Here is a 26,345-nt window from a genome sequence, read left to right as displayed (position 1 = left end):
AGGTTAGGGTGACCTCTCTTCCCTTGGAACCTCAAGTCAGTGACTTGGTGTTTTGGCCTGAGTTTACTTTAATTGCCAGGGGTTTTTGTTTGTTTTTGCTCTCTCCTCTTCTACTTAGGAAAAGCTTAGGGACACAAAAGAGACTGAATGTACACGCTATACTCCCCCCCCACCCCCAATCCTCCCCAGTGTGATGGGATTAGGAGGTAGAGCCTTTGGGAGGGAAGCAGGGTTAGAAGTCAGGGAAATCCAGCCTTTTTACCTTTCTTGTGTCACCCTGTCACATGACAGAGGATGTTTGCCTGCATGGCATCCTTCCTGCACGTGCAGGGGGGTTCTATCCCCTCCACCATCAAGTCCAAGGGGAGGTCAAGGGCAACAGCAACTCATAAACTCCACAGAAAGGGAAGCTCTACCATAAGAAGAATACAACATAGGGGCACCCGGTGGCTCAGTGGTTGAGCGCCTGCCTTCAGCTCAGGGCGTGATCCCGGGGTCCCGGGATCAAGTCCCACATCAGGCTCCCTGCATGGAGCCTGCTTCTCCCTCTACCTGTGTCTCTGCCTCTCTCTGTGTCTCTCATGAATAAATAATAATCTTAAAAAGAATAATATAACATAACTGGCTTTGGGGTCTGTTAGATTTCTGGAACTTCCCTGTTCTCTCGCTTACTCAAGAAAACAAAGGTGTATGAGTGACATTATACTGAGAGCTGAGAAATGAGTCTGTAACTGGCCTGCATCCAATTCCATTAACACCCACTGACCTATCACCACGTGCCGTGACCGGAGCAGGTGCCTGAGATGAGTGTGGCTGGGAAGATCTGCGAGTGGGAAGGCCCATGGCCTTTCCCAGGCACCAATGCATCTCTCAGGAAATCCTTTTTTTCATAATTCAGAATGCAGACTTTGGAGATAGACAGAATAGTGACCGAAACCCTCTCTGCTGACCCCTGGCTGTGTGACCTTGAGGGCCACGGAACCCTGCCAGACTTCAGTTTTAAGCTGACACTGTACACGATATCTGGGCCATAGCGCGTTGCCTTGAGGACTGTGTGAAGAACACGTGCGACATGCATAAGACATGGCATATGGCCGCAGTCATTACTATCCTGCATCCTGAGGCTTTGGCCTACTTCCTCTCGTCCAGTCCTGTGAATGGATAGAGGAGGGCATCAAGATGACTGTGAGGGCCCTTCAGCCTTCTCCTTTGTAAAGCAACTACTCCAGTTCTCCGAAGACTACCTTCCTTCCTCCTTCTTCCCCATCTTTCTTATGAACCTCAGCAGAGCTGCCCCACATCACATTTTCCTGCCCCCTTCCCTGGCTCTTCAAGATGGCATCCAATGGTCCTGGAGGTGAGATGTGGCCTGCGGTTGCCCCGGTAACAGGAGTTCCTCCAAAAGCAAAGGCTCCTGTGGTCCTAACCCCAAGACTTACTCAGGTTCCCATGCCAGACTATACCTTCTTTTCAGGTGCCAGGCAGTAAGATGAGATACCACTGAGCACAGAGAATCATGAGCAGCTCAATATAAATCCCAAGAAATAACAGGAAGGATGGGTTTCCAGGAGAGCGCAGCAAGTCTTTCACGGGCCCCATCTGCTTGATCCCCTATAGAATCCAGACCCCTGAGAGCAGGAGATGGATGTCAGGTCCCTTCTCTAGAATGCTGATTCAGCAGGTCTTGGGTGGGGTGCTTGAATCAAACTTGCCTGGGTTTGAAAAAACCTTTATAAGTTGCCTGAGTCATATCAATTCTATTTGCTAATGATTCTTGTGAGCTTACAGGGGTTTTTAATAGTTGTCAATTCTTTCATCTCCCCATGATGCTCAGACAGGCGGCCTGTCCCCTTACTGTCCCCGTTTTATAGATGGGGAAATTTAGGGTTTAAGAGGTTAAGGAACTTTCCAGAATGACAGGGATGAGAAGAGGCAAAGCAGGACTTTGAACCCAGGCAGAGGGTTTCCCGGGTTGCCTGAATTGCCACTTGATAAATACCTCAGGACATACAGTAAATGCTCAACAGATCCTAGTTACCATTATTCTTTCACAGAAATCCCTATCACTCACCTCACCTCCACCAACATTTCCAGAATCACACTATGGCCAGGCCCTCTGTGGGCTCTTTAGAGCTGCTGTGGGGAGGTGGAGGTGAGGGAGCCCCAGGTTGGTCTGCAACCCAGAGCCCAGCCAGGAGGCCTAGACGTCAAGAGCTGACTCAACTCCTTTCTCTCTGGAGGCATGAAGGATATCCTTAAGGAACCCAGAGGAGAGAGAGTCCAGGAAGTCACTGCAGCAGAGGGAATCTTTGGGCCTGGCTTTGATGGTCAAGGAGGGTTTCACTGGGGCAGAGGGAGCGGACCCACAATTATTGAGGATTTCCTTTGTATGGAGTGTTTTATCTACATTGTTGTACAGAATCCTGGTGACAACCCAGGGAAGAGGGTATTACCATGAAACCATTTTCCTCACAAAGAGGCTCACAGAAGTTACCAGCTCAAGGTCATAAAGCTTAGACTTGACAGACTCAAAATCCAAATCCAGCTCAAGGTCATAAAGCTTAGACTTGACAGACCCAAAATCCAAATCCAAGTTTGCTTTCCATGTTCACCCTTTCCACTACCTCAGGCAGCCTCAGTGAGAGGAGGTACAAGGGCATTCTGGGTAGGGACCACAGCACGAGCAAAGGCCCAGAGGTAGGACAGGGACTAGTATGCTAAGGTAGAGTGAAATTCAAGAATAAAATCCCCCAGAGCTTGGCCCCCTGTGCAGGAAGCAAGGCTGGGTTTCTGGGTTTCAGTGGAAGCCGAAACCTTGCTGGGACACGCTGGGTTTTCCAGGCGGCCTGTCCCCACCCACTGGCTCTTAGGAGGGACTCTGGTTCGAGAGTCTGAGAGCTGCTGGAGCAGCAGTTTCTGGGTGAATGAAGCTCGAGTGTGGGCACAGGATAAAAATCCCCCCAACTCCTAGGGGTAGAGCTAACAGCTTCCTGAGGTGGCCTAATGCCCCCTTAAGACAAGGGCCCCCTGACGTCAGGCACCCAGAGCTGTTGTAAGACATCAGCCTCCCTCTGAGAAGGAACCAAGGCCTTTCCCAAGCAGGTGACTTCAGGCTGGGACCAGAATATCTCCGGGGTGGAGGTGGGGGCAGAATATGATTTTCAGGTCCAAGGCCAAGCCCACACATTCTTAGCTGCCAGGCTTCAGAGTGCCCCATGTTCCCCTCCACAAGTCACATGCAAGGTGCTTGTGAGGTGGCCCCAAAATCCTTCCGCATTCCCTTAGTCAAAGAGGTGCATTCATTCATTTCTCACTCTCAGCCAGGCTTCATCACAGGGCCCATGCTGTGGTGGACATAGATGGACTCATGGCTTATTATAGTTGGGCGTAATCATTATCCCAGGGGTCAGAGCAAAGTACTCTGGGAAAAGTAGAGGTGGGAGGGAATAATTCTGAGTCCAAAGAGCAGGTGACAATTGGAAGGTGTCTTAGAGGACGAGTAGGAGTTCTCAGGGATGAAAAAGTGATAGAGAGAAAGAGCTGTCTGAGTCTTAGACCAAGAACCTGGGACATCTAACCTGCATCTTTCCAGAAGCAAGTGGGCCAGGAGGAGAGATTACCAAGGGCAGCAGCAAGCCACCACTCTCCGTACAGCCACCCATTCTCCCTGCTGGTGGCCTGGCATTATGACCAGGCTTCCCCCATCATTCCCCATCGTTCTCTGCATAGGTGCTTGAGCCTTGATTTAAATACTGGGAAGACTTGTTATTTCCTCAGCCTCTGTCCCCATGATGACTAAGATCTCTGGTCAGTGCTTCTCCTCATGGTGCCCAGGCTTTAGGCTTGAATCCGGGGTAAGTAGAGGCCTGGCTGAATGTTCGGTCAGTACCAAAGTATGATTGACATTTGGAAAGTCTTGCAGAGGTTTGAGGTGAGAGCCCCGGGCTCTGGTCACCAGCACCCATTGCTTTGGGCTGAGGGTCTGGCTCAGCCAACTGACCTCCCACCTACTCATTCCCACCTGCATTCCACCCTCCTGATCCATTTCTCTGGCTTGTGACTCTGTTTCCAAACTCCAGAGTCCTGGGGAGTAGAGAAGCCAAGAAGCCACCCCCATAGGACTGGGGGGCAGCACGGTAAAGTCGGAAGTGTGTGAGATTTAGAGTCAGACTAACGTGGATTCAAATCCTACCTCTTCCTCTTCATACCAGGATCTGGATTTCTTAACCTCTCTGAGCTTCCGTGATCTTTCTCCACATAAATGTGGTGGTGATTTCACCTTCCTAAAGCAATCAAGAGATCAGCAGAGAAAGGAGGCACCACAGGCCTGACTTAGGATGTTTGCATGCACTATTCTTTCCTGCCCTTCGAAAGCCCCAGAGACTCCCAAACTGAAAGCATTTTCATAACTCTGTTGGTGGTAGCACCCGACCTGAACTGATGCAAGGCATTCATAGTCCTTGCTTACTCCACGTGGAAAATCATACATTTTGTTGCAGAAATATTAATGTGTTTGATTCCAGGGGCTGACCAGGCCCTGGTCATGACATTACAAAATATACAAAAGGGTACCATGTTCCCTTTCTGAAATCCAAACATTGTAGATTCTGAATTGTGCCTGGCCTCACAGATTCCAGGAAGAGATGGAGGACATGAAGTGGTTTTCTGTCTCTCCTCCAAAAGAGTAACTGTGTGGATCAGTCCTCCAAATTTAAGGCCAGAAAAATTGCCCTAACTTCCCCTCCCTCTTTCCCTCTACTCACCTTTCCTAATAGAAACCCTCCTCCAAAAAGAAGCTTGTGTATAAATTAAAAAAGAAAAGGCAAGCAACAGAAAAATGGGCCAACAGCCAGAACAAGCACGTCATGGAAGAGGAAACACCCAAGAGTCATAAACTTATAGAAAGTACCCAGCCTCACCATCATTAGGCAAATGCAAAGTAAGGCCACAGGGAGATACTGTCTTAATATGCATTGGATTGTCTACGATTAAGACGTGGGGCTGATGCTGAGTGTTGAGAATGGAGGTGAGCAGAGACTCTGTACACTGCTGCGGGGAGCAAAGTCGGGACAACCACTTTATTATATGTGCTGCTGAAGCGAACACGCGAAAACCACTTTAGAAAACATTTCCGTAGTCGTGAGCCAGAAATTCCATTCCTGAGCCACAGACACACAGAGACACAGATACTGCTATGGGTTGAATTGAGTCTCACAAAAAAGATATGTTAGAGTCCTAACCTCAGTGCCTAAGAATGTGACCTTACTTGGAGATAGGGTCTTCACAGACCCCCATCTGGTAAAGTGAAGTCATTAGGGTGGGCTCTAGTCAACAGGACAGATGTCCTCATGAAAAGGGGGAATGTGGACACAGGTGTGGGCACATAGGAAGAATGCTGTGTTAGGATAAAGGCAGAGATTGGACTGGAGCTCCTACAAGCCAAGGGATGGCAAAGAATGCCAGCAAAACACCAGAAGCTAGCAGAGAGGCCTGGAACAGACGCTCCCTCACAGCCGGGGAAGGAAGGAACCAACTCTGCTGACATCCTAATCTTGAACTTTCAGCCTCCAGATCTTGAGACAACACATTTCTGTTGCTCACACAACAATCTTGGTACTGAGTTATGATAGCTCTAGAAAACGAAGTCACTTCTGCCTGTTAACAAAGGTTGCCTTGGTAAGAGGCAGGAGCTAGGGAGAGTCCATGGAAGCTTCCAGAAGGGAGAAGAGGGGTACTCTCAGGGTGCATGTACGAGCCCCTGCTTCACTTTCAGATGGCCAGACTCTGAACCTGCAAGTGCTTCCTGGGACCGTTTCATGACTATGTTGACACGGCTGGACCGGAGACTGCCTGCACACATGCAAGTGGCTGGAAGTGGACTGTAAGGATGTTCAAGAGGGGTGTAAAGCCCATGTAGAGTGTAAGAATGGAGAAGCTGGCGCTCGAGTGTTCCCATTTTCCCTTAGAAGGGCTCAGAAACTTGCCTAGGGCCGCAGAGGAGGCACTGGAGCCTGGAATCAGAGGCTCTCTTTCTGGACTCCACGTTCTCACAGCCACCCTGACAAATACTGATCAAAGCCAGCACGATGCCCATCTGCACACGCACCTTCGTGTGATGAGAATGTGTTTCCGCATCTCTCTGGGGACTTGCAAACTCCCTCCTTCCAGAATGAAAGGTTGAGTTGTGTGAGGGCGCTGGGTGAGATTTCTTTTCATGTGGTTATTAGAACATTTTTACAATAAGGATGACGAATGTTTACAGCATGTGTGAACTTTCAGCTGGTGGGAGTGACAAGGAAAGATGGTGGAATTAAGCCCAGCCATTATTAGGATTTTAGGTAAGTCCCTGCCCCTTTGGGGGGCCTCAGTTTCTCCAAGCTAAAATGGGTCTACTCAGGCAGCTGGGGTCTGACTGCTGGAATGGGAGGGAGCTCTTTGGCCTCTGATTGCTCCTGGTCTGAGGGGCCCTGCAGACTATACTTCCCTCCATCACAGCACGGCCCTCCCCTGTCCCTGCTACCTCCACCCACCTGACCCTGTCACTAGTGCATTGTTTCCCCAAATCAGGCAATTTAAGATCGGATATCAAATAGTATTCATTTGTGTTCTCTCTATATATCAAATAAATGAATAAAATCTTTAAAAAAATAAAAGGGGAAATGTGGATACAGGTGTATGCACATAGTAAGAATGGATGTGTCTTTTTCCATTTCATCAGGCTCAGGGTTACAAGTCTGGGGTGGTGCTGCTCAGCTCTGAATACCCAACACTCTGTACAAGGGGAAGGTGACCCAGGCTTGGATAGAAAGCTCTTTAATGCCACTTTGTTTTCAGTTTTTTGTTGATACGGACATATTCTATTTATTAAAGTAATATTTGTCGGAGATATGTGATGGTTATAGGTTTCTAGGTTTAAATAGACTAACTTAAGAGTGCCTGGATGGCTCAGTCGGCTAAGCAGCTGCCTTCAGCTCAGGTCATGATCCTGGGATCCTGGGTTTGAGCCCCATAGCGAGGGCCCTGCACTGTGGGGAGCCTGCTTCTTTCTCTGCCCCTCCCCCTACTTGTGCTCTCTCTCTCTCTCTCTCTTTCTCTCTCTCTCTCAAATAAATGAATAAAATCTTTAAAAAAGAAACTTAGGGGATCCCTGGGTGGCGCAGCGGTTTGGCGCCTGCCTTTGGCCCAGGGCACGATCCTGGAGACCCGGGATCAAATCCCACGTGGGGCTCCCGGTGCATGGAGCCTGCTTCTCCCTCTGCCTGTGTCTCTGCCTCTCTCTCTCTCTCTGTGTGTGACTATCATAAATAAATAAAAATAAATAAAATAAATAAAAAATAAACAGGTTTTAAATATGGAGTTTATCATAAATAAGAGTTGTTAAATAATTGTATACACACAAAAGCAAATCTGATCACTAAAACTCTCCAAATATTTCCCATTTCCTGTGAGCTCATTACAAGCACCTGTGTGATGAATGTTCCCTGACATCTGCAGCCTGTCCACCTCCTCATCCCCCACTCTCCCTCTCCCGAGGCAATCTCCTCTAGCATGTCCCTCACCTATCTTCGCACTCCAGGGCCATCAGGCCCGTGTCCTCTCCACCTGAAAGATCCCTCTCCCCCATTTCTTGATCTCTTGGGATTCCAGACTAATCTCATCATTCACATCTCTGCTCAAATGCCTCCAAAGGCCTTACCTGCACCCTGTCCTACTCAATCTTCTTTGCTTTGCTTTATTTCCCTTGCCTCACATTTTCCTCTCTGATGTGACACTGTCTTAAAACATGCTTGCTCGTTTCTCTATTTTCCCCACTAGAATAGAAGCTCCTTGAAGCTCGAGGATTTGTCCCATATCCTCAGTGGCTGAAAACGCTGCCCAACATGTAGCAGAGCTCAACAAATGAATGGCAGAAATTGCAAGTGGGGAGAGAAGTAGCCCTGGGAGCAGCGAAGAGTTGAACTGAGTTCCAACTTCTGAGGCGGGCAAGTTGGCAGCTGTCTGAGGTTCCACCTGAGGTGCTCACAGCTCGGCCTCATCAGTTCTGAGCCAGTTGGCTCCTACCTCTGAACCAGCAAAGAAAGCCAAGTCAGCGACTAAGCTTGTAGAAAGAGTGATGGAGTTATAACATCACCATGGAGAAATGGTGGTGATAATAACCAATTCAGGCCAGAAGCATCAATCATGTTACAACAAGCAGGTAAAGGTTCGAGGGGGGATGAAAACGTTTATATACTCTCAAAGAATCTGCCTACAAGATACATATTTGGTACAAAGGAGAAAAAAATCACTTTACCTAGCAGACATCATCTTAGCCAAGCAACCAAAATTTGAACACCAGGATGGGCCCAGCTGACTCCATGTACCCCTTGATATGATACATTGAGAACACCAAGCACTTCTGTGCTATTCCTACCAAGGACACACCACTAATCATGAGGAATCATCGAACCAACCATGATCGGGGATGTTACACAGAATAACTGGACTATGGGGGCACCTGGGTGACTCAGTTGGTTAAGCATCTGCCTTTGGCTCTGGCCCTGATCTGGGGGTCTTGGGATTGAGCCCCACTTTGGGCTCCCTGCTCAGTAGGGAGCCTGCTTCTCCCTCTGCCTCTGCCTTTCCCCCTGCTGATGCTCTCTCTCTCTCTTAAATAAATAAATAAATAAATAAATAAATAGATAGATACAAAAATAAATAAATAAATAAAATCTTTAGGGGAAAAAAAAGAATAACTGGACTATACTCTTCCAAAGATCAATGTCATAAAAGAGAAAGAAAGTCTGAGAAAATGTTCTAGATTAAAGGAAAATAAAGAGACATGAGAAGATAGCATAGTACACCAACCAGAATTTTCTTTTGTCTTAAAGGACATTATTGGAACACTTGGCAAAATCTGAAAAAGGTCTGTGGGTTATCAGTACAACATCTATGTTGTACTGATGTCAGCTATCTAATTTTGATACATGTTTTGTGGTTAGATGAATGTCCTTAAAAAAAAAAAGACTGGAGTATTTAGGAGAAAGAAACATTATGTCTATAGACCTACTCTCAAATGATTCAGGACCAAAGTAAGAGATAGACAAAAAAAAAAAAAAAAGGGTGGGCTGAGAAAATGTAAAGCAACTGTGGTAAAATGTTAACAGTTGGGGAATCTGAGTGAAGAGCATATGGAACTTGCAAATTCTCAGCCAGTCTGAAATTACATTGACATAAAATGTTGGGGAGAAAAAGAAAAAAACCTGAGAGGAAAAGAAGACAGACACTGAGGAAGGGATGGCCGTTGAGGTGTGTAGGCAGAGTGGGTGCCAGAAGCCAGCTCCTCACCTGCCAAGCTAACATCTAAGGACCCAGTCACCTGTGCTCACCTCAGACCACAGTGGACCACAGCCCGCAGCTGAGAGACCACAGGACACGCCCCCCCCCGCACCCCTGCAGACTGGGCTGCCTACCCCTGCTCTGTGTCCTTGGGCATGTCACCCCCCTACTCTGCACCTTGAGTTTTGTCCTCTCACAAACAGGAGTAGTTGACTGGCAGCCCCCTGGGGTTTCTTCCAGCCCAGATACTGTCATGATATTTCTAGAATCCTATCTGGAGAGGGCGGCACATTTGTCCCAGGAGTTTAATGCATGTAGAGAGTGCCTTTACTGTAGTTTAGCTGGTGGACGGAGGAAAAGATTCACTTCTGGATCTTCCTGAGCAGAGTGAGGGATGGACTTCCTCCCCATCCAGGGCACGGTTTCCCACCTCTTGGAAACCATGCCCCTGGCCCGGCCCAGCTCCCACACACTCCTCCCAGACAAGGTGAGCACTCTACCAAAATTTATACTAGAACATAGATAAAATCCTTCCTTTAAGCTCCATTTAGAAAGAGGCAGATGGGGACGGAGGGCTCGGTGACTAGAAAGTGACTGATCTCAGTTCTGACAGCAACTGGCTGCATGGCTGGAGCTCTCTGAGCATCAATCAGTTTGAGCTTCCATCAAATGTGCTTCTATAAAAGCCAAAGCTGTGCTTGGCTTTGTGCATAGCCATAAGGACACAGTGACTTCATTTCTGTGACTTCCCTAGCTCAGGACTCAGCAGGTGGCTTCCAAATCAGAAGTGGGGTGCTCAGGGGAGATCCCCACGACACGCTGAGAAACTCCCAGCCCCTCACACAGCCCAAGGCCCCCAGCCCCATACATCAGCTCTGTGGGCATCTATCTGCCTGCACAGCCCAGAGAGCCCAGCCCAGCTCTGCCATGATGGAACGGTTGGGGGAGGCCTGGCAACTATAGGATGGCCCTTCTAATGGGCCCCACCACCCCCTAATACAGGTGATCACTCGCCCATGATGGGGTCCCTGTGAGTCTTCCAAGGGCCCCCGTGGCTTCTCCCTCAGCACCCCATGCTGCCTCCCTGCTCAGGCCGGCCTTCCGGGGGCTCCCTTGGCTGCCATTTTCTGGCAGAAGGCAGTCAGGCCACAGGTGTCTACAAAATGGGCGGAAACCGGGGCTTCCCTCTGTTCTCTCTCTCCTGTCCCGTGAGCTCCTGCCGCGGCTCCAGGCCCAGCAGCAGTTAGGGCCACCTTTCAACACCCCCAAGGAGCCGCAGAGCTCCCCAAGTATTTCACAGGCAACATCTCATGAAGCCTCATCCCAGACCTGGGTGCCGAAGGTTGCTATCGACCCTGCTTTACAGCTGAGGAAACTGAGTCTCACAGTGGACACACAGCCAGGACATGACTTCTGTCTCATGAGTAGCTTCAAGGCTTTTTGTTCTGTTCTGTTTTGTTTTTGCCCAGGTTCCATGACAGCCCAGCTGACAGTGGGTGAGATGAGAAGTCTGCAGAGAATGGGGAGACCTTTCCTGAAGACATCTTGAGATGGATGGGGTCCGTGGCCCAAGCCCTGCCCATTTCCCAGGGCTGGGAAAGAACATGGATTAGGAGTCATCAGACCAAGGTAACGATCTGTCAGCTGTGCGTCTCTTGGCTGTGTGATCTAGGAAAAATCATCTCACCTCTCTGAGCCTCAGCAGCCTCATCAGTAAAATGGAGGCAATAACTCATATTGCATACGGCTGCATGAGGAATAGATTTCTGAATTTGCAAAGTGCTGTCTGGGCGGCCATAACCTCTGTGATTGTCCAGTTCACCCCTTGAAATACATGGTTCATGTGTGTGCTTTCTGCGTGCCGGTCACTGAGCTTGGCCTTTTCATGAGTATTAGCTCGTCAAATGCTCCTGGCACAGCAGCAGAGGAGTCAGAAGGAAGAAAACAGGCAGGGCGGAGGGCCGCCCCTTCCTGTAGCCAGCCCCTCTGGGCTTTCACCTTTGCCTGTCTGGCCTGCAGGCTTCTGCTCAAATCAGTCCTGCCTGGAATGCTTTTCCCGCCTTTAGCTTTTTATCTTGAAATTACAGACTCACAAGAAGTTGCAAAACAGCGCAGAGAAGTCCCAGCTACCTATCACCCAGCTTCCCCCCCATAGGGACATTGTGTATAACCAACTAGAGTAAGTTACCCAAACCAGGAGGTTGATATTAGCGCAACACAACTAACTGATATACATTTTACTCAGACCTCAGCAGTTTTTTCACGCACTCATTTTTACAAATGTCGTGGCGCCCTCCTTCTCTGTATGTCTAGCCCCTGAGATATTCGTGCACGCCTGTCTGGGAGGCCGCCCTGTGTCTCTGGGAGGCCCAAGATCTCCCTCCTCAGACTTCTAGCTCCTGAAGGCAGCGTAGCCCTGTGATGGAGAATGTGGGTTTGGGAGCCCTACAGACATGGGTTTAAACTCCGCATTAGCCTGGGACAAAATTCATAACTTTCTGCCTTAATTGACCACCTGTAAAATGGGACGATTGCCCCAATGTAAGGTGAAGACAGGATCAGCTTAGCTGATGTCAGAACGGTTTGTCCCCTCCAGTGCATGGTGATTATGGCTGTCACTGGATTGCACCTGTTGTCACAACTATCCCAGGCTGACCTTTGTGTGTTTTACTATCTTCCCTACAACGCGTCAAGTGTCCAAGGGCAAACCTTCATATTTCACATCTCACTGTTGTACAGGGCCTGGCACACAGCAGGTGCTCAATAAATGGTAGTAGATGGAGCTTTCTGCCAGGCAAGCTTTCCCTAGGTTCATGGCATCTCTTCGGCTTTACCCTCACCCATTTCTGGCCTAGGTAGGTAAGGTAAGTGCACAGCAGACCCCACGAGGGCTGGGCCTTGGTGAGAGCAGCCCCATTTGGCCCCATATGTCCATGAGAAGCCTTCCAGGGGACCCCAGGCCCTCAGAGGCCCCTCCAGCTGCAAGTAGCTGGGGTAGATGCCTCAAATTTGGATGGAACCCTGAGGGCAGACAGCCGAAGACAAGCCAGGCCACTCTTCCCTGGGAAAGAGTGAGAGCTGCTAGCTGGGACACCTAAGCTGAAGTCCTGACACTTCCTACTTACAGACTTCAGACCAGTCTCTCAGGCTTGATAGCCTCTGCTTTCCTCATCTATACACTTGGGGTTGTCATGTGGGTAAACGAGCTCGTTCATGCAAACTGCGTGTTAACCACTAAATCCTGTATTCACATATACGAAACCCTTTTCCTTGCTATGTAACATTTATAAGTTAACATTTTAAAGCACTGTTATATTCAGGCATTTTCCGATGCATTATCTAAATTAACTTTCATACCATGGTGAGGTGGGTTTGGTTTTCTTTTTTTAAGATTTTATTTATTTGAGAGAGAGAACACGCACAAGCAAGGGGAGGGGTACAGGGAGAGGGAGAAGCAGACTCCTTGCTGAGAATGGTAGCCCCACACAGGATTCCACCCCAGGACCCTGAGATCATGATCTGAGCCAAAGGCAGACTTTTAACTGACTGAGCCCCCCAGGCACCCTAAAGTGGGTGTTTTTATTTGCAGCATTCAGGCACACGGAAGCTAAGCAATGACCTAGGTCACACAGCCGGGGCTGAGAACCCAAGTCTGCCTGCGGCCAGGGTCTATCACCCCACATGGCAGATGCCAGCTGGGGTTACCATGTTGTGTCCATCCATGAGCTGGTTTCTAATAGCTGCATCTCTCCTGCCCTGCTCCACAAACGATAAAGCCTTGAGGCACCAACATAGACTACAAGGATTTTTTGGCTGGGTCTTTCATGTTCATTTTGCCCATTTTTCCAGCAAAGGACCTAGGGCCAGAGAAAAGAATGAGCCTGTCCAAGATTACCCAGCAATCAAGAGCCGGAGTGAGTTCTAAGAATCTACCGCCACCTCATCCTTCCTCTGGGCTCCTCCTTCCATGCTGCAGGGACTCGATTCCAAGAACTATTGGGAGATGTGAATCTGGGCACCATCCCTGACTTCAAGGCTCAGCAGAAATCCAGGGGGCTGCCCAGGGGGCCTGGGGACAGCCTGATATGGGGTCCCTGTGCCCCTGAGAAGGTGACCAGAAGGCTCCCCCCGGCTGTGTCTAGTGAGAGGAACAGATCATCTATCCCCATTGTCATTTCTCTGGATCAATGCTTCCAAAGTGTGAGGCATGTACCCAAGGTTTGAAAAATGATTTAGGAGGTCACTGGCATGGTTTACATTAGCTATATGGAGGAATTAGTGCCCTATAGTTCTCTTTCAGCTTTTCTGATTACTTGGAGGAGAAAGTCTCCCAGGGCACTCGTCCTTAATGCCTGACATCTAGAAACCCTCCCGTCTGAGCAAAGGAAAAGCAGTAACACATCTGAATCTCATGACATTGTTTTGTTTCCATGTTTATTTTCACCATGAAAGTGATTTACAATGGCTTTTTCTTTAAGGGAGCAGCATAAAGTTTCTTCTAAAAATGAATGTATTTACACTTTAAAACATCAATTAAGAGTATTAAGTGAATTGTCAAATAGATGGCAGCTTTCGCAAACACTGGGAAGGGGCAGGAACCAGGGCCCCCAGGAAGTGCTGCTCTAACTCTGGTCACCCTGGCCCTGGGGCGGGGTGGGCCTGGGCGTGGGGGGATAGGAGGCAGTGCTGAGGGTGGGAGGGAGGGTTGGAGGACACAGTGAGTAGACTGGAGATGGGCTTGGGGATGCCAGTCCCACCAGGGTCTGCTCAGTGCAGGGCTGAGCATCCGCACGGGTGGCCATTGGTGGTTTCATGGTTGTTGAGCTGGCCTGGTCCAAAGCCTCAGTTGGGGCCACCTGCTTAACCCCTCCGTGTCCCCAGGAATATGGTTGGTTCTTCAGCCTTGGAATCCAACAGCTTTAACACTTTAATTCCTGAGCCTTCTTTTCAGACAGGGAGGCTGACTCAGAGTGGGCCTTGATAAACACAGATCGAATGAGTGAGTGTGGACAGGGTTTCTTACTCATTCTAGATCCATCTGTAATAACTCACATTACCCTAAGAGCTTCCTCGTCCCACATCACCACTGTGGTGAATGCCAAGTGAATGTCCCCACCAGCCATTGACCTGTGACCAGAGAGCCAGACTAAGCCTGGAGAAACACACGAATGCCAGTCATGTATTATTCATCCGTCTGTCAGCTGCAGTCTTGCCAGCAGAGAAAGAAGTGAAGGGAAAGAAGAGAATCGCTAACATTTGTTTCATTTGATCCAATCAAGTGGTGAAGCCCTCTGGGTTCTGGGGCAGACACTGAGAATCAGGTTCATAAAACTGGGTCCAGAGGTCGTGGGTTGAGGGACCAGCCCAAGCAGAGGGCAGAGGCTACTGAAGAGCACACTGCACACCCATCAGCAGCACAGGAGAGTCACATCTTACTTTTCAGTAGAACATTAAAAAAGCTGACCTCATTTCAGTCCATTAAGACAGAGACACTCCCATCTGCTGGGGATAATCCAAGTTACCTGCTATGGGACAATCCTTTCCTCCTCAGTAAGGGGCTTTGAAGCCCAGACAGATTAGAATTTTAAAAATAAAGGTGGCGGCAGTACATGAAAACCCATAGTAATTCTACATCTATGCTAAGTGCCAGCTGGATCAATTGCTGTGTGTTGGTGCATGAAGTCCCATATTTGTGGTGTTTAACAACACTTGGCTGTCAGTATTTCTAATGTGTGTGACCGAGTAATTGACTTCAGTTAAAATTTTAAGTTAAAAATTTAAGAGAATGTGGCAGTGTCTGTAAACTCTATTAGAATATTTAAGAGAACTTAATATTCACTTTAAAAGTCAGTTTTTAGATCGGAAAGTATCCTCTGAAATCCCCTGAAATGGTTTGTTTCTTAGAGGTATTTGAAGCATTTATAAGAGAATCAATTCATTAAATTTGTAGATGCAGCTTAGATGATCTAAGGCAGCACTATCCGATAGAAACATAAAGCGAGGCACATACATCATTTATAATTTTCTACTGGCCACATATTTTACAAGTTAAAAAAGAATAGGTAAACTTAATTGTAATTATAAAATGCATTTAGCTCAACCTATGCAAAATATCATTTCAACACATAATTCATAAACGGGTTATTAATGAGATATCTTATGTCCTTTTTTTGAACACATCTGCAAGATCTGTTCTAGATGTTACCTTTCCAACTCTTCTCCACTCAGATTACCACGTTTCAAATGCATATTCTGGTGAATGCTGTATGGGACATCACAGATCTAAGGGCCCTTAATTAGCTGCATTCGTGAGTGGTATTTATTATTTAAGGAAGCTTACTCCATTTGACCTGATTTGATGAAATATTCACCAAAGGCTTCCTGAAAGTCACTGTTAAAAATTACTGGATTTATAAATAAAATGAATTTGGGATACTGAATTTACTAGTGAAGGAAAAAATCAGATTTTTAAAAATTTCTTTTTAAGACGAATTTCTTTTAAGTAGTCACAAATGGCCTTTTGAGTACATGAGGCAGCCCCCTAGGCCCTCCCTGACCTTGGTCCAGATAGAATAGAGGTCACCAACCTCAGCACAGCCCTTGGCGGAAAGGCCTGGTTATTTGTTACTACTTCACACACAGAATGTCAGAGCTCGCTGAGGCTTTAGGGATTTTCTGCCCAAAGCACCCCGTTTCACTGGCGCAAAACCAGATCAGAGGAGAATGCATGGTGAGTTAGAGGCTGAGCCCAAGCAATACCCCAATCTCCTGACCCTTCAAATTCATTCTCTCTGCCTCTTTCTCCCCAGTTGGCTGATTAGGAAACTGAGGCACAAAACTGGAGGGTAGGTGGACAAACTGGTCCTGGACCCAGGCTTCCAGGGAGCACGAGCAGAATTAGAAACTGCTCATTCAACAGCACACACCCAGGCCCAAGGAGAGAAGAGCCCAGAGGAATAGCTGCCTGAGGCCCAGGATGGAGCCTGGCGCTGGGACTGCAAAGGAGAGCAGGTTAGGGGAGACCTGCCGAACCCCGAAGAGCCATGGCCAGGCCTGCCAGGGCCTCAGGGGGCCAACCTCCACCCGCCTGTGGTCCCAGAGCATAGCCTGATACCCCTGCCAGGGCTTCTCTCTGAGTGAAGGCCCTAGATCTCCCTCCTGGGCCTCATTCTCCGAGCTCCCCTAATTCCCTGTTTGTTGTTTTTCTTTCTCTCCTTGGACATCTTAACTTCCCTTCCCAACCTGATCTGCCCCACACACTGATTTCGCCAAGGAGAACCTCACAAGTAGATCTGAGTCTATGGCGCTGCCTCGGGCTCAGTTGTGCTGGGGTTTGGCTTCTGCTGGGGGAGGGAAGAACTGCTTGGGCAGGCCAGGGGGAACGGCGTCCCGCCTCGGCTAGCTCTAGCCTTTCCCACCCACTCTTGGGCTTTGTCGCATGGTTTCCTTCTGCCTGCAATGCCCATCCTGCCAGGCCACAGCCCTCGGCAGTAGGACACACACCACTGGGGAGCCTACGGAGGCTTTAAGGAAGCAGCATTTACAGCTTCTATATCTCATGGCAGGGGATGCCTGGGTGGCTCAGTGATTGAGCGTCTGCCTTTGGCTCAGGTCGTGATCCTAGAGTCCCGGGATCCAGGCCCTCACGGGGCTCCCTGCAAGGAGCCTGCTTCTCCCTCTGCCTCGCCCTCTCTCATGAATGAATGAATGAATGAATGAATGAATAAATAAATAAATTTAAAAAGATTTCATGGCAGGGAAACTATTCCCTGCTCGAAGTCCAATCAGTCCTCCTGGAAAGTCAAGAAGAAAATGCCAATTGGGGGCTGGGGTGTCTTTATCACTGCCCCCCCACCCCCCGCCATCTCCCCTTCCACAGAGAGCACAAGTGTAGGCTTCAGGCTCAAGGGCTTTTGCATTTCTTTTAACTTTTTGCTGGCACGGAATTGAAATTGGTTTCCATCCCCATTTATCTTTATGCGTACCTTCATCTTTTATTTATGACACATGATATCGGTTTTCCCCTTATGATAGTGACATAAAGTTTCCTTTCAAAACTAAACTTGTATTAGTAACAAGTGAGGCCATTGAGTATAAATGCAGCTTTAGAAACATTAAGTAAATATCTGTACTGGGTGTGGAGTGGAGTGGGCCGGTGAGGGGTGTTGGGAGGGGGCAAAAGGACTCGAGTGTAGGGACCTTGGCTCTGGGAGCCCCTTCATCTCACCCTCCTCCTGAGCTCTTGCTGGGGCCCTGAGGACCACTTGCTGTCAGGAGCCACTCAGAGCCAGATCCCTTGGGGTCCTGGGGTTGGCCAGCCAACCTCCTGGTCCCAGACTTCATTCTGAGCCGAGGCCAGTGGTTAAGTGTCATGGGAAAGGACGGAGGGTAGCATGATAGAAATGGGGAAGGAGGGACTTCCTTCTCTGACCATCTGTCTTAGCTCAGAGGCAGAAGGTGGCTGATCTCCAGATGCTCCTGGTAGAGCAAGAGAAGCCAAGTTACCCGCACGGAGCCAAAGGCACACACTTTCCCGCTCCCAGAGCTAAACAGCTTTCCCTGAACCAATGTGAGGTCAGGAACACGTACCTCTACATAGAGAGGGAGAAAAGAGCTGCCCCCATCCCCAAATAACTCCCCAGTTCTCCTAGTGGGCTTGGATGCCTCTCCTGATGGGGCCTCTCTAGGTCTCCTTCTGAAAGCAAAGTGAAAGCACTTGGGATCCCTACTGCCAGGTGGGCTCAGACTCCCTGGCCTAGAATTCTGTTTCCATGCATCTCCTCCTCCCCCGAAACATGAGGTCCCAACAGAGGCATGATGGACCCCTGTTCAGTTTCTGCCAGTTAGTTAGGACACTACATGCAGCAGAGGCCAACAGCATCTGATGGGCATAGCTAGCCCCCAAACTTTCTGGCTACCTGATGCCCCAGCCTGGATTTCGAAGTGCGTTGGCACTCAGGGAGAGCTCAGGATGGGGGAGGAAGAGCTTTCCCATTCATTTGTGCCATAAACTACCCTTACTGGCTGCACCAGAGAAACCAGCTATCCTCATCTCCCGTTCCTTCCCCAAGTTCTGTTTCTGGACAGTTCTGCCATGAGCAGTAGAAGCCTGGTGAGTCCAGAGCCTCAGTTTGGAGGTTGAGAATACAATCATCCGTGGTCTCACCTTTCTGGAAGGCAAACTACTCCTTACTGAGAGTTGCCAAGAAATAGGGATGAGGGAGTTCCTGAACCTATGGTAGGAGGAGTCACCCTCCTCAGACCCTGGGAGGCGGCTCAGGGGACACCAGGTATGCTGCCCACATCCTTTCATGCCTGGGAGTCTTCTAGCACCATCCAGGCACAGCCCCGACCCCTCAAAAGGGGGTTCCTGGACCCTCTCCAGGTCCCGGCTCTGGCCTCCCTGGGACAGTCTTGGGTAAAAGGCTCTAGAAAGATGAGTGAGAAAATGACCAGAAAGAGGATCAAGAGGCCAGGAACCAGGTCCTCCAGCATGAGTGGTGGGAGGTGGGGAAAGAGGCCTTACCTGAGAGGGCTGCCGTGAGCAATCCAACAATCGCAGAGAAGAGCCACATGTCTGGTGCCATCTCTGACTGCTACGTGTGCCTGCCAGAGGGAAGAACCATCCTGGGGCCAGCAGGTGGATGTGGCTGCTGTGTGTTCCTCGAGCCTGCTCGGACCTTAGCTGCTCCCGTTTATAACCTTCTCTCTGCAAGAGAGTGCTCCTTTGCACGCATGCGACCAAACCCAGCCTGTGAGTGTCTCTCACGTTTCTGTGCTCTACTTGTGGTTTTGGTCTCCAGGAAGCCAGGCTGGTATCATAGGGGCTGAGAGGGAGAGCCTGGCTGCCTCTGCTGTGAGCCCACCCAGCCTGGCTGAACCCCAGGAGTCACAGAAGCACACACACACACACACACACACACACACACACACACACACTTCCTCTAAGTGTCTCCTAAGGAAAAGGGAAGTGAGGGCATGCTTTCTTTCTGGAGACCTGATATATAGTAGATGTTCAACCAACACATGTGGGAAGAATGGATGCCTGACCCACAGCCTGTCCCAGGCCACAGAATCCAGATCTTCTGGGATAAAATCCCAAGACTTACTTTGTCCTTGGGTGTGTTTATGGCTGGAAAGAAGGAGGGTGTGGTCTTGCACTTGCTTCAGTTTCCTCTCAGAGAATCAAGTGAAGCAGGGTCTGAGACATGGTGTGCACCCCATCTCCTTACAGGGTGGAGGTGTCCTCTGCGATGGTGCAGGTGGCTCCAGTACCCGCCCCCCACCTGTGGGCACTGGGCTGGGTGTCTATTCCTCAGGGAGAGAGAGGCATGGGATCTGGCCCAGGAAGGACAAGCAGGGTTTCAACAGGCAGAGAGGGGGAAGGCCTCCGGAAGGGTCAGCAGGAACAGCAAGAGGGCTATTCCCAGTCCCAAGGGCCAGGGCTGCTTGGGAAACTCTGAGTTGTTCAGCTTGTCTGCAGTGGATGCTGTGGGAAGGGAACAGGGATTTAGAGTGGGTTTTTTTTTAAAGATTTGATTTATTTATTTTAGAGAGAGAGGGAGAGCTTGAGTCAGGGAAAGGGCAAAGGGGGGGGAGAGAGAATCCCCAGCAGACTCTGCACCAAGCGTGGAGCCCGAGTTAGGGCTCAATCTCATGACCCCAAGATCATGACCTGAGCTAAAACCAAGAGTTGGATGCTCACCCGACTGAGCCCCCAGGAGCCCCAGGGACATGGTGTGTTTCATTCACCGCTGCACTCCCTGTGGGGCGCAAGGTAGATGCAGAATAAATGCTGTTGAGTGACTGAAGGAGCAGAGAACGTACTTTGGTGGTTTAAGCAGAATCCTCGGAGAAATGGAGTCCAGAGGAAACTGGCTCCATCCTGGCCCTTTGTCGTGTGACCTTATCTCTGGCCTGATGCTTCCTTTCTCTCTGTTTGCCTTCATTCCCCCATCTGTGGAATGGACAGGATTTCTCCACTGGGTCCCCATCCAAGGGGGCATCAGTTGCAGGTTTGGGAGCCACAGAGAGCCAGGCCCCCTCCACCACGAACCCTGCCTAAACCTGTGAGCTGGACCGGACTGTGGCTGCCCCCTGGTGGAAGGCCCCTGGTAGCACAGGCGGCGAATAGGGGGCCTTCATCCCCCGGGGTTCACTTCCATTCCACTGACACTTAGGGAGACTTTGGTGTGGGAAACTCTGGAATGGGCTAGGTGGAAGGTAAAGATGGGAAACCATATCCCTGCCCTCAAGGAGCATGGAGTTCACAAACCCAGGTGACCAAAGCACAGGCCAGGGTACGATGGACACAAGGAGAGGTGTCCTACTGCTGGGCAACATCCTGAGAGAAACACATCTGAATGGGCTGGAGGGTATGGCTAGACTTCTATTTCTGACAATATGGTAAGCAGCAGATGCTGAAAGTTCTCCTGATACAAAACACCAAAAAAGGGGTAGGGGGATAAAAACAGTTATAAATATCTTTAGAAATGCAAAGCTGAGGAGCATCTGGGTGGCTCAGTGGCTGAGCGTCTGCCTTCTGCTCAGGTTGTGATCCTGGGGTCCTGGGATGGAGCCCCATGTCGAGCTCCTGCTCAATAGGGAGTCTGCTTCTCCCTCTACCCCTCCACCCTACTTGTGCTGTCTCTCTCTCTCTCACTCGCTCTCTCTCTCTCAAATAAAAAAGAGAGAGAGAGATCATTAAGAGCAGAAGCAAACGTTCCCCTGAGGTACCTGCTGATCCCAGGTGGCCAAGAAGTTCAGTTTAATGGGACAAAACCTAGCGCCTGAGCAAATGAAAAGCAAAATCAGAAACCTACCCCCTAAAGCAAAACAATGAAAAACAAGACTCACAGTGAATGAACTAGGGGAAAAAAAACCTCTCCAAGGGCTCTGACAGAGAATGTGCTTGGCTCAGCATTGACTCTGAGTGGAAAAAAAAGAAATGGCAATCCTGAATGCTCCTAACCTCAAGGCCACGGGCAACTGGGGCTGAGAGGGAATTCACATGACCTGTGAGGCAGAAACACCACCACAAACAAATAAACAAAGAGCAGGAGGATTTAAAGCAGATAGTAGTTCCTGGGGCACTTGGCAGAAACAAATGCAAAAATTCTCTCTGAAGGGAAGCCATCTGGCCCTTTTGTGTCTTGGGAGGTTTTTGATGACTGCTTCAATTTCCTCCCTGGTTATCGGCCTATTCAAGCTTGCCATTTGCAACAACATGGATGGACCTAGAGGGTGTTAAGCTAAGTGAAAGAAGTCAGACAGAGAAAGACAGATACTTATATGTGGAATCTAAAAACCAAACCAAACCAAACCAAAATCATGGATCTGGAGAGCAGAGTAGTGGTTGCTGGGGGTGGGGAGGGCAGTTGAGGGTGGATGGGCACAATGAATGAAGGGGCTTGAGAGGTATAGACTCCAGTTGTGAAATGTGCAGGTGATATGAATGTGGTGCACAACAGGTGACCACAACAGTCAGTGGTATTGTGGTGCAGATTTGAAGGTTGCCAGGAGGGGGGATCTTGGATGTTCTCATCATAAGGAAAATAAAAAAAATTTTTGTAACTTTTTATAGTGGTGAATGGGGATTAGCTTATTGCGGTGATCATTTCACAGGGTACACAAGTGTCAGATCATTACCTTGTACACCTGAAACTAATATGATGCATATAAATCATGCCTCAATTAAAAAAAAAACGAGAATGATTTTGTTATAGACTCAAAAAAAAGAATGAGGTGGAACAGAATAATTTTCAGATAAAAATTGAGAGCATTTACAACCTACAGAGCCTCACCTAAGGAAATTTTAAAGGATATTCTTCAGGAACAAGGAAAATAGTCCCAGAAGGAAATCCCACCTTTCAAATAGGAATGGTGAGCAAAGAAATTTGTCAACATGGAGGTGAATTAAATAAGCATTGATGGTATACAACGATTACAATAATATCTAACTGGTGGGTTAGAAAAAAAACAAGATAAAAATAAGGAACCAGAAGAAAATGACATGAATTAATAAGGAGTGAGCAGAGTTGGGAAGGTCTATTTGTCAGAAGCATAAGATATTGACTAGCTTTAGACTTTGTTCAATTCAATGTGCATGATAAACCAGTACAATAATCAAATGGAATGAGTTGAAGAGCCTGACAGAAAGCCATGAGAAGGCAGGACAGGAAAGGAAAAGAAATGAAGGACAGAAGCACCTGGGGGGCTCAGAGGTTGAACTGACTTTGAACTGACTTTGGCTCAGGTCGTGACCCCTGGGTCCTGGGATCCAGTCCCACATCGGGCTCTCCACAGGAGCCTATCTCTCCCTCTGCCTGTGTCTCTGCCTCTCTCTGTGTGTCTCTCATGAATAAATACATGAAATCTTTTTTTTTTTTAAAGAAAGAAATGAAGGACAAACAGAATGTTGGTAGATTTCCTGGCAGAGGGCACAGGTAAAGTTGAGGCAGGACAACATGGGGGAGTGTCCCTGGTAATGGATGTGACACACCTCAGTCACTATGTTTCATGAACATGAAGCTCTGAATAGGAAGCTGGAAGTTACACTGAGCTGAGTATCTAACTCAATGAGCTCCTTTTTCTGGTCTTTTTTTTCTTTTTCTTTTCTTTTCTTTTCTTTTCTTTTTTTTTTTTTTTTTTTTTTTTTTTTTTTTTTTTGAGGGGAGTGTTGGCGAGGGGAAGAGGGAAAAGGAGAGAGAGAATCTTAAGCAGGCTCCATGCCCAGTGTGGAGCCCAGCTCAGGGCTCAATATCATAACCCTGAGGTCATGATCTGAGCCAAAATCAAGAGTCAGATGCTTAACTGACTGAGCCACTTAGGTGCCCTTTAATGAGCTGATTTTTATGTATAACTCTTGGAGCCAGGATCTTTTTTTTTTTTTTTTTTGAAGATCTCTCTCTCTCTCTCTCTCTCTCTCTCTTTTTAAAGTAAACTCTATGCCCAACATAGGGCTTGAACTTACAACCCCAAGATCCAGAGTCACATGCTCTACTGACTTGGGTCAGTCAGGTGCTCCAGAGCCAAGCCCTTTTGAACTCGATTTGCAAGGACACTTCGTGCTCCTCCATGCTGTGGAGAGCCCAGGCATCCTTCATCCAGACTCTGTCTCTCTCCTGACCTTGGCCCAGCAAAGTGGAATATGCAACATCATTGAGGGCCTCTTTGGACAGAAGGGAGGGAAGCCCTAGGACTGCATCCTCTGTCATGCAGCACAGAGGAAAGCATCATGCTGACGGACACTTAGTGAGTGCATCCTATTTTGCCCCATGCTTCACAGGGGATCTGTTCTGATTTTCACAGCATCACAACAAAACAGGTACTGTCCCTCACACACTCATGCAGATCAGGAAACAGGTTAGAGAGGCAGTTTGCTCAAGATCCCACAGCTAAGATGTGGAGTAGAGCTAGGCTCTGAACTCAGGGCTGTCTACTCCAAGGCCCTGAGTTCTTAACCATAGGCAGTTCAGCCTTTTGAAGGTTGGGGGGCCCTGGGGGACTTGTGGAAGCATGAACTCTTTGGCTGAAACACGGCATCTCTAGCAGGAGGGCTCTGGCTCTATGGGGCTCTGAATCTCAGACCAGCCCTGCCCCCAGCTCGAGTCAAGCCCACTCCTGTCTCGGGAGTCCTGAAAGAAGTTCCAGAGCAGCCACAGCCAGCTCCTTGTCTTTCCTGAGGCCCAGCGTTTTGTATCACAGTCTAAACATCCACACCTAAATGTACATATATTAACCCTCATCACTTGGTCACTCATTTAACACAGATGTCTCATGTTTTAGGGGCTAGGGACACAACACTGAACAAAACAGATAAATATTGCTGCTCTTAGTGGGAGAGTCACATCACAAATAATAGACATAGCCAATAAGTAAATTATATGGAGAAAAGGAGGGAAGCTGAGTCCCGGGTACTGGGAGAGCCAGGGAGCGGTCATCCTTATAAATTGAGGCTCGGCCTGCCCCTCTCAGAAAAGCCTTGCTTGCAGATGGGTTATTAGGGAACGTGATCCTAGAGGACAGAGTGGTATACAGGGGGGTGACAAAGGAGAAGAAGGACAGTCAGTAAAAGGGTGCACCATTGGGTTGGTCCTACTACAGCAAGTAGTGCCTGATGTCAGACTTACGAGATGGTTCTCAGACCTGTCCACTCCAGGGACGCCTCCATTCCTGCCCCGCACTGCACCAGTGCTGCTGTGGCTAGGGGAGAGAAGCTAGCTAACAGCCACAGGAAAAGGCATCCTGTCCACTGGATTGCTGGAGCCTCCTGTGGGTACACCTTCTCTACTGGGCATTAACATAAGACACAGAGCATTGCATACTTGGTGTCCACTCCCCCAGACCCATCCCCAGCTCCTCCGCACCCCACCAGGGGCTCATGGTTAATCCTGCCTTCAGCCACTTTTCCTTCTGCAGGCGGCAGATGACCAGAGGTACTTTCACATCTCTGCCCCCACAGGAGGGCTTCTATTTCTAGTTAGTAACTGCCTATGCCCTTGTTGATGGAAACCAGACTTGAGTTTTCCTCCTCCGTCAATGGCAGCTCCATGGAAGCCAGAGGTATGAACGAGTTTAGAGAGAAACATGAATACAACAGAGGTCAGGGTCATCTGTTCTTTCTTCTTTCTTTTTTTCTTTCTTTCTTTCTTTCTTTCTTTCTTTCTTTCTTTCTTTCTTTGTTCATGAGAGACACAGACTGAGAGAGAGGCAGAGACACAGGCAGAGGGAGCAGCAGACTTCGTGCAGGGAGCCCGATGTGGGACTTGATCCCGGGACTGCGGGATCACACTCTGGGCCGAAGGCAGACACTAAACCGCTGAGCCACCCAGGCATCCCCTGTTCTTATTTCTTTGCACCTTCTGGACCTGTTTGGGCCTGAAGCTATTGTGTATAGTGAATCCCTTACAACCTGGTGTATGTATTACCTAGCTTATGACTAGCTCTTAGGTCACCCAGTCTTTGGTGACCCATCATCAGGCTTAAGTCTCCATGTAGCCAGCAGGAGATGGTTTTCAAATGACAAGTGGTTCTTTGCTATAGGAGTCATAGATTTACTCCAGGGCTTTGCTTTTCCCCCTTTAGAGCCTTCCAGATACTCCACACAGCATCCTCATTTTTTTTTAAAAGATTTTTTTATTTATTCATTTGAGAGAGACAGAGTATGAACAGGAGGAGGGGCAGAGGGAGACAACGGAGAAGCAGGCTTCCCACTGAGCAGGAAGCCTGATGCGGGGCTCAATTCCAATACCCTGAGATTAGGACAGAGCCAAAGGCAAAGGTTTAACTAACTGAGCCTCCCCCAGGCACCCCCACATAGCATCCTTATTCATCCTGGCACCTTTGGTATGATTGGACTTTGCAGGTCTTATGATCAGGTTAGCACAGCATCATGCCTAGAACTGTCATAGAGCCTTCTCTTGCTCTGGGCTCCACTCAGAACTGGCAGCCCCTCAAGTCACATGAAAAATGGGTCAGAACAGAATTGCTAAGGATAGTCTATGCTCCAAATTCTAAACAGATCTACTGTGTGCTGTGCCCTGTTCTTGGTGGGAGGGGATGCAAGGTTCAAAGTCTTGCTCTTTGCCATAGAGGCAGTATCCTGGCATGCTCTAGACCTTTGGATACCTAAAATCTTCTCCAACATGGCAGCCACCTAAATCTTTGTGGGGCGTGTGTCCCTCCTTTTAGCACACAGAGAGCAGCAGTTCTCAACCTTGTTGGTCTCAAGCCTCTTTTATATTCTTAAAAATTATCAAGACCCAAAGAACTTTTGTTTACGTGGGTTGTACCTATTGATACTTACCATATTAGAAATTAAGTTGACACATTTTATTTTTTTTTAAGATTGTATTTATTTATTCATGAGATAGAGAGAGAGAGAGAGAGAGAGAGAGAGAGAGAGGCAGAGACACAGACAGAGGGAGAAGCAGGCTCCATGCCAAGGGAACCCGACTTGGGACATGGTGGTGCTAAACCGTGGAGCCACCTTGGCTGCCCAAAATTGACACATTTTAAACATTTAT

At 48.6% G+C, this 26,345-nt stretch overlaps 1 protein-coding gene across 9 annotated transcripts in view; it reads right to left on the bottom strand.

The window, feature by feature from the left end:
• CD6 (CD6 molecule) overlaps positions 1-19,195 on the bottom strand; it is a 39,973-nt gene extending 20,778 nt beyond the window's left edge. For all 9 annotated transcript variants that reach the window (XM_025987465.2, XM_072758179.1, XM_072758180.1 and 6 more), the window contains exon 1: positions 18,845-19,195. In XM_025987465.2, coding sequence (XP_025843250.1) covers positions 18,845-18,905 — 61 coding nt within the window. In that variant the 5' untranslated portion in view covers positions 18,906-19,195. The remainder of the gene's footprint in view (positions 1-18,844) is intronic.
• Positions 19,196-26,345: the final 7,150 nt, after the last annotated feature.

The sequence above is a fragment of the Vulpes vulpes genome, chromosome 5 (assembly GCF_048418805.1).
Source record: "Vulpes vulpes isolate BD-2025 chromosome 5, VulVul3, whole genome shotgun sequence".
NCBI lineage: Eukaryota > Metazoa > Chordata > Mammalia > Carnivora > Canidae > Vulpes > Vulpes vulpes.
Note: the sequence above shows the minus strand (reverse complement) of the source record. Positions and strands in the feature narration are given on the sequence as shown.